Source organism: Lipotes vexillifer, unplaced genomic scaffold (genome assembly GCF_000442215.2).
Source record: "Lipotes vexillifer unplaced genomic scaffold, Lipotes_vexillifer_v1.1 scaffold12, whole genome shotgun sequence".
In the NCBI taxonomy this organism is placed as follows: domain Eukaryota; kingdom Metazoa; phylum Chordata; class Mammalia; order Artiodactyla; family Lipotidae; genus Lipotes; species Lipotes vexillifer.
In genome coordinates this window covers 1,210,110-1,218,560 of record NW_006796716.1, presented here as the reverse complement: position 1 = coordinate 1,218,560, position 8,451 = coordinate 1,210,110, and the positions used below count along the sequence as shown (strand labels likewise).

At 39.5% G+C, this 8,451-nt stretch overlaps 1 protein-coding gene across 6 annotated transcripts in view; it reads left to right on the top strand.

The window, feature by feature from the left end:
* The window catches only part of GTF2I (general transcription factor IIi), a 104,849-nt gene extending 96,644 nt beyond the window's left edge, over positions 1–8,205 (top strand). For 2 of the 6 annotated variants that reach the window (XM_007468759.1, XM_007468758.1), the window contains exons 26-33: positions 259–317; positions 699–779; positions 1,312–1,395; positions 1,561–1,744; positions 2,816–2,844; positions 4,837–4,878; positions 5,677–5,718; positions 6,184–6,421. In XM_007468759.1, the coding sequence (XP_007468821.1) occupies positions 259–317; positions 699–779; positions 1,312–1,395; positions 1,561–1,744; positions 2,816–2,844; positions 4,837–4,878; positions 5,677–5,718; positions 6,184–6,242 (580 nt within the window). In that variant the 3' untranslated portion in view covers positions 6,243–6,421. Of the gene's footprint in view, positions 1–258; positions 318–698; positions 780–1,311; positions 1,396–1,560; positions 1,745–2,815; positions 2,845–4,836; positions 4,879–5,676; positions 5,719–6,183; positions 6,422–7,064 lie in introns of those variants that run through there. The other 4 variants (XM_007468763.1, XM_007468762.1, XM_007468761.1 and 1 more) reach the window with 4 other exon arrangements.
* The last annotated feature ends 246 nt before the right edge of the window (positions 8,206–8,451 follow it).

The following is an 8,451-nucleotide window of genomic DNA, read 5'->3' as shown; positions in this document are numbered from 1 at the left end:
ACTCTTTCCAGGATATATTGATACCACAGGAAGAAGCTGTTTATACTAGATGGGGCTGGGGTGGATGTTAAAATCACAATTATAATTAGTCTTTATATGTGTGTTCCTTTAGAGATCCATGTTACTTCTCTTCTTCCATTGCTAAGAATGTGTATTTATAGAAAGTTGCTGGCTTTTTAAATCTCTTACTTGTTTAATTTTTAATGTTTTACTATTGGAATGTTAGCCCCAAAGTTTTTTCTCTTTTCTTGTTCTTAGGCCTGAAATGTTTGAGACGGCAATTAAGGAGAGCACCTCCTCCTCTAAGAGCCCTCCAAGTAAGCATTTGCTGCAGAAAACATGCTGTTAGACACTTACTTTGCAGCACTAATTTAGAAAATTGTTGAAAGAGTGGCTATTGAGACAAAACCAGGAAAGCTCATTCAGGGTTCGGGTTTGGACTAGTTTACAATTTTTAAGTTCTCTAATACCTATGGATCTCCACATATCTGATGCTCTACGAAGGAAGCACCACGAGGAAGAGAAAAAAGTGAAAAGCGTCTTTCAGGAAGCCTAATATCACAGAACAACAAAACATGACATGAAAAGGAACAAAGTTGGGTTAAAATACTGTCTTTTGTAGTCTGAATTGTAAGCACTTTATTAGGGAAGATTTAATTACATCTGTATATGTTCTAATCTCAAGTCTCTGTTTTAAGGAAAAATAAATTCATCGCCCAATGTGAATACTACTGCATCAGGTGTTGAAGATCTTAACATCATTCAGGTGACAATTCCAGGTATGATCTCTCTGCCTTAATCAGTTTGTGGGGCTTCATGGATGTTGAATGCACTGCACATTGTGTGCTGTCCCCACCAGCCCCTGCAGAAGTTATTAACCAAATACATCACCTTGTCAGTTTATCGCTAAACAGCTCTTGGCAGTTATTAGACTCGGCATGAGCTGAAACCTGTAGGCCACCCAGATGCCCAGGGTGTTGTTTAAAATATCTGTATAAGACGGCAAGCAAAGCTCTTCATAACTGCAGCATTGTCAGTTTGGTGTTATTATTAAATTGTTTGGTTAAATCATTTCAATCTTGATTCGTTTTTTAAAACATTCCAAAAACAGAAAGTGAAGTTACATAAAGCACCTAAAAATTTATCTGGTATTAAAATCGCATTGCTGGGCTTCCCTGGTGGCCCAGTGGTCGAGAGTCCGCCTGCCGATGCAGGGGACACGGGTTCGTGCCCCGGTCCAGGAGAAGTCCACGTACCGCCAAAAAAAAAAAATCGCATTGTTAAGTTACAACTTTCTCTTAACCTTTTTAGATGATGATAATGAAAGACTGTCAAAGGTTGAAAAAGCTAGACAGCTAAGAGAACAAGTTAATGACCTCTTCAGTCGAAAATTTGGTAAGTTTTGCATTTGCATAGTATAGCTTGCAGTAAGCAAGGAAATTTTGTCTCAATAAGATCTTAAAAGTAAATTATGCTCAGGTAGTTTTAATCTGTGCTTTTACAACACTCAACTAAGGTGCTAGGTTCATCTGTGCTTTTATGCCGTTTGTCTTGCTGTAGGTGAAGCCATTGGTATGGGTTTCCCTGTGAAAGTTCCCTACAGGAAAATCACAATTAACCCTGGCTGTGTGGTGGTTGATGGCATGCCTCCTGGAGTGTCATTCAAAGCCCCCAGCTATCTGGAAATCAGCTCCATGAGAAGGATCTTAGATTCTGCTGAGTTCATTAAATTCACAGTCATTAGGTACGTGAGAGTTCCTTGCTTGGTCATAAGAATGAACCTGCAGATCACTGAGGCTGAGTCATCTTCCAAAATGTAGTCATATGTAGTAAGTTTACCGTGTAATGAAATGAACTATAGTGAAATTCTTTAGTTACTGTACTATTAGATTCTTTCTTCCTTGTGCTGACTCAGTTCTCTGGTTTTTAAGGCAGGGGATTGTTAGCACACCATGGCCTGTGGACCAGCTCCAGCCTGCCATCTGCTTTTATTTTACTTTTATGTCTTATTATAACCCAGTCACATCCGTTTGTTTACATATCGTCTGTGGCTGCTTTCATATTGCAGTGGTAAAATTAAGTAGTTGGGACAGAGACAGTGTGGTCTACAAAGCTGGAAATATTTACTGTCTGGCCCTTTACAGAAAAATGTTGCCAGCCTCTGCCTCAGGCATCTCTTCACAGGCTTTGGATCAGACAGGGATTCAATACTAAGTCACTTCTGTTTCCTTGTCTGTCCAGTGAGATTATAGTTGTTTCCTCTGAGAGTGTTAGCTCCTTATCCACAGAGTAGGAATGATGGTTACACCTGCCCTCTAACAGCACTGTGAGAATTACAGTCTTTGATGTGTGCTTGTCATAGTAAGTCTTACAGTGTCCTGTTGTCATCCACCTAAGCGCAAGTCCCAAGTGCCCTTCACTCTTCTTCCACCGCCCCAAACTTAGCTGTTACTAAGTAGCGCCCATTCATTGTCAAGTTCCCACTGTCTGCATAGGACCAACACTCAGAAAGAGCTAATGTATTACCTTCCCAAGGCGTTTTCCTCATTTCACTAAAATTACTCTATTCCCTTTGCATTGTTCCTATTTTTTCCCCACCATCTTGGTGTAGCATTTTCTAATAATGTGCCATATTAGTTATTCGTATATCTGTCTGTCTGTAGATTAAAAAGTATAAGGTTAAACAGTAGTGGACAGCTTTTCTCGTTCTAGCACGTAAGCGACATGGACTAAATGTTAGTTGAATAAACTGAATATACATGTAAACTCTTGTAGAGTAGAAAAAAAAACTTGTACAATTTGTTTCTCTCTTTAGACCATTTCCAGGACTTGTGATTAATAACCGTGAGTATTTCTTGAAGTCTTTTTGGTTTTTCTCTTTTCTGGGATGTGAGAAGGGGTGTGTGTGTGTGTGTGTGTGTGTGTGTGTGTGTGTGTGTGTGTGTGTGTGTGTGTGTTTGTTTGTTTATTTATTTTGCCTAACTAGAGAGAGTGTTTAGCTTTCATGGAGGAGTTTGATTCATTTACTTTTCTCATGATGATTGATACGTTTGACTTTACTTCGTGTGTGTGTGTGTGTGTGTGTGTGTGTGTGTGTGTGTGTGTGTGTGTGTGTGTGTACGTATGCTTACCTGAGAGTGTAACATTTTCTTACTTCACCTACAGCAGTCTGGGATGTGAGAAGGGGTGTGTGTGTGTGTGTGTGTGTGTGTGTGTACGTACGCTTACCTGAGAGTGTAACATTTTCTTACTTCACCTACAGCAGTCATCATTCAGAGTCGTCGTTTTAGCCCTCAGTGTGTGAGGCACCAGGCACTTTCTAGATGTAAAACTGGGCGAGTTGCTTCACCTTTTTAAATCTCAGTTTACTTATTAGGAAAATGGTAATGATATTAGTACCCATTCTAGGAGTTTTAGAGCATTTTAAATGACACATTATGTGTCAGGCCTCTAAAACAGGGACCCGCAAGCTGTGGCCGTGTAAATAAAGTTTTATTACAGCACTGCCAGGCCCATTTGCTTATTATGGCAAACTGGACTGACCTGCAAAGCCTGAAATACTTACTGCCTCTTTGTGATAAGACCCCTGACCCTAGTATGTGCTCAGTAAGCAAAATCTATATTTGTTACTGTTTTTACCACTACTGTTATTACTTTTACTATTAGTTTGTCATTACTGGGCTGGAAAAAGTAAGTCTTTTAATGTGATTTAGCTACCTCTGTTGATATTTAGGCCTAGTGTCTGGCAGCCACTGGGCCCTCACATACTGTTGCATGAACAAGTGTAAGTGTTCTTCCAGTTCCCTGATGTTCGTATCAGTTTAAACAGTGTTTTTTTTTTTTTTTTAGCAAAACTTAATTATGCTAGTATGTTTTATGTTCTTCTGTTAACTTGGTTAAAAAATTTCAGAAGTGAGAATTATCCTTCACTGATACCATTAGCATTTCAGTCTTTTTTCCAACTGGTATTATTCCATCTCTTTAAAATCCATCTGTATTGAGTATTCAATTGTATACTTTATTATTTGTTGGGAAAGTATTCAGGAGTTTTCAGTGGTCACTGAGCAGCTGAGCCTCGTGAGTTGCTGGTTTGCTCCCTGAGCTGAGAAATTGGGCCGCTGTTGTGCCTGCCCCCACCCCCCTGTTCTGCTTCACACTATTGATGCTGTTCTGTGGCCACCACTCCTTCAGTGTCACGGATTTGGTTATATCTCTTCTGCCTCCAAGTTTCGAGTTTCACTTTATCACAAAATATATTTATTTGCTTTTTCCCCCAAGCCATGAGTTCTTTTTCTGTAGAATCTGTCTTTATTATACTGTCTATCTTGGCCCAAGTATGTTAGTATCTGGGGATGTCAGTAATGAATGAAAGGGAAGTAAACCTTCCTTCATAGATTTTCAGTCATCTTTGGCATTCAGCTTTAACAACACCCTGGAACTTTGTCATTTAAAGAAACCCCATGATAAGGTGTGGGGTTTCTTTGGGGGGAAAAAATGTATTGATCCCATTTCATCTACCTTCTGTGTAATTTTTAATTTCAAAAGACACTGTGTTTTATGCCTCCCTGCTCCTTTACCTTATGTTTAAAATGTTCAGTTTTGTTCTTTTCCTTGTGCCCTAGTCTATTATAGAATTTTATGGTAATTACTCTGAATTAGTTACTTTGATGGGACATGCTAGAATTTTTAATATTTGTTCCTTTCTTGTCATAAGGAAAATAGTGCCTGTTATAGCAAAGTTGGAGCATCAGATTAGAGAATGTATGTAAAAAATGCTTTTCAAATATAACAACATATCATTAAATTATTACTTAAATGAATCTGCTTTCTTTTCAGAGTTGGTTGATCAGAGTGAGTCAGAAAGCCCAGTGATCCAAGGTAAATTAAACATGGTAAAATATAGAAGTATTCCTACTGAGTCAATAAAACAGGTCACATAAATTCTGTGGCCTCACATGCTTACATTTACCTAACTTCAAGGAAAGTTAATTCCACAGCACGCACGTACACACATGTGCACACACTCGTGCACATGCAGACTTGTTTGCTTGGACCCCTTTGTCTGAAAGCCTATATAAGCTCAAGCCATAGGTCCTCACTGAGAACTGGACCACATGCCATTTGTTCCCACCGTCCCAGGTCAGGAACCCTGAGACCAGTGGCGAAGAATGCAGCTGTGGGGTGATGCGGGGAGAAGGTTGTTTTCTAACTTGGCTTCTTATGCCATTTGTTTCAAGTGGTTGCTATAAACCAAAATCATGTTGGGCGGAAATGCATGCATTGTAGTTTTAAAAAGTCCTTAGAAACAAAGTGTTGGGCCTGCTGTGTGATTCATTGAAAGTAACAAAAGGCTTTTATTAGAAGGGAGCCCACAGAAGAAAGGGGGAAAGACATAGAGAAAGAAACTCCTACTTTCATGTTAGAGCTAATGTTAATTAAGATTGTTATTTAAGATTTCGACTGTGTAGGCAAATTTAACAGGTTTCAGAAAAGCAGGTTCTTGAGAGTCTGGTGGAGTAACAGTGTATTTAATCCGAAGAATCTGTGGCTGCTGTCTCACCTAGACATGGGCTTTGTGTACAACGTCTAGAGAGCTTTCTCCCTCTAGGCTCTTTAAATAACTGAAAGCAACTTTTGAAAAATGTTAAAGTAAAATCTTTACATATTTCTCTTCAGAGTCAGCCGAGCCGAGCCAGTTGGAGGTTCCTGCAACAGAAGGTAAAGAGAGTAGTGTGGTTGTCAAAAATAAAGTGCCAAAGACAAAGGATTAATTGTGTTTTTAAAGCTGTTTAACTGGACCTCTGCGGTTGTTTTGTTTCTGGGTGAACTGGATTTGTAGTTTATGCCCAGAAACATTGTGTTTAGAGATGACTCATGGGTTCTCTTCCTCCATTTTCCCCAGACGACTCTTAATGAATTCTGAAATAGTTGAATGACTGCTGTATAACCTAGATATAGCTATTGTGGGTCCTTTACATGCATAATTAATAAGATGTTTGTTAACTTTGAAAATCTAAGTAACAAAATTTAGAACTTACTGCTGGAGAACAGTCTTATCATTTTTAGTATCTTATAATTCCTGTTAAGTCATTGTAATGAATAGTTTGGTATGAGTAGATTTATAATTGAACAGATTTGCATTAATAGTGCGGTTAATCGGTTCCGTTTTGTTTCACTTGATAGAAATAAAGGAGACTGATGGAAGCTCTCAAATCAAGCAAGAACCAGACCCTACGTGGTAGACCTCTTCCCTCCTAGGGTAAATCAGCTTCTGTGTCCGGGATGCCATGTGGTGTCTATCTGAACCCACCTGCATATTCATAGGCTAAAGGGTTTTCCCCGCTTCAGCCATAAATGGTGGCCCCACCTTCAGGGCACGTGAGGACAAAGTATAAGCATTACTGGGTGGTTTGAGCTAGAAGATTCAAGCAGAGAGATTTTCCTTGGATCAGTATATGTCAGGCAAAGAAGGTAAAGCGCTTTGCCTCAAAAGGAAAATGTTTTGTTTCTAATCTATAGGTTAGATTTTGTTTAATATATACAGATTATATAGGTCATATATAGATAACCTATAGATTTTGTTTCTGATCTGTAGGTTAAATCTTGTCCTTGCCATTGGAGTTCACTGTGAGTCAGTATGAACAGACTGACTTTTTTCCCTAATCATAATAGCAGTATTTGCAGAGTCTGGCTGAGCTACACAATCCATTGTGCATCTTGCATAATTAAGTTATAAGCCTGATCCACTTATTCCAAACATCTTAAACTTGGCCAGGTTACTACCCAGGAGGGGCAGCTCTAGACCAGGGGTCAGTGAAACTTGGTTTTCATGTCATATTGAACCACACTAAGCCCCAGCTGTTGAATGTTTTCATGATAGTTAGAGGATGCAGTTAGCTCTCATCTGTACCTGATACTCCAGAGACTTTTTTGGTCATGGAATTGGCCATGTACTGTCAGTCCATGGATTTAAGTGGTAATTAAGTTGAGATATTAGTGAATCACAAATTCCTATAATCAGATTAACCTGTTTTCTTGCTTGTTTGTTTTCTCTCCTATTTTAGCTTAAAGTATCAGTGGGTGAGAAGAGCTTTTCGGACCTGTTACTGCCCCAAGCTGTGTAATATACTTGTATAACAGAAATACCTTCTATACAAACCTTTTTTTCTACTTTTAGATAGAAATGTCTACTTTTTCAGCAGTTCTGTGAATTGAATTAAAGAGCAGAGTGACTGTAGATTTGGAATGGCTGGTTTACTTTGGAATGTATTATAAGGATTTTACAGCAGTGCTGGAAAAACGACAGGGAAAATGACAGGGATGAATCTCATCAGATTTTTTACGTGTTCAGCAGAGCCTTCAGCTGTGGTGTTTGTTTCCCAATCAAGTGAAGATCTCTCCTACTGGAGCATCTCAGCTTCTGCAGTGAAGAAAATACCTGCGATAGTTCAGCTCTTTAGCTTTTCTATTTGAAAAATCACTTAATTGATCCTTTTGTTCACGGTTCTCCTTAATGACTGAGTGAACAGCTAGTATCTGTATATTTGACTAAACCTTTTCCTAAGCTCTCTATCATGGTTCATATGTTTTTTATCGTAATTAAAAACCAACCATCTGGATCACCTAACAGCCAGTGAGAGGTCCGTATCTCAGCGTGTGGCTTATAGATGGAGTACAGAGAACCTCTTCCATCCACATTTACTTTTCATCCAAATAAAATGCATGGTGTACCAGAAGTTTCAGATCAGGTATAAGTGTTTGGGCAAGCCGAATGACACTAAAGCCTCACTATCGTGTAACCCATTGTGGTGTGGAATTCTTTGGAACACTATTCCAGCTTGGATCAGGGGGTTTCATTGCCTTCATTACTTTACAATTCTACTTGTAACGTTGAGGCTCCAGTGTGGGGAGTGAGGGGTCAGTAAGCTGATTAGGCACCCTCTGTTATTCTGCGCCATTTGTAGGAGAATCTTACATGTGTTGAGATTTCACAAACAGTAAGAGTTGTAAAATACCAGCTATATGAAAAGCTAGAGTATGTGATGGCATAGAGTTTTCATTAGCTTTATCACAATATTCACGATGGAGAATTATATTACATGGTAGCAGAAATAGGCATTTTTATGTGTTGCTTATATTTTACCTCAAATTAAATTGTAGATATAGGGTAATAAATAAAATCCATCCATGCCTTTCACACACTAATTCATTTCTTTCTAAGGTGTTTTCATGACTGTGTGGGGAAACCTGGGGTGGCTCGGCGGAATGCAAGGCGAGGTTAGGTGGGCACGGTCCAGAGGCTCAGTCCCTCATCAGGACACCACTGCTCACGGTGTGTCTGAGACCGCTGTGCCTCTGGGCTGAGCTGGGGCTGGAGCCCCCAGCTTTTTATCTGTGACATGCCAACTGTATGCAGCATACGCATGATGTTGGAGGTCAGGGTCCCTCCCC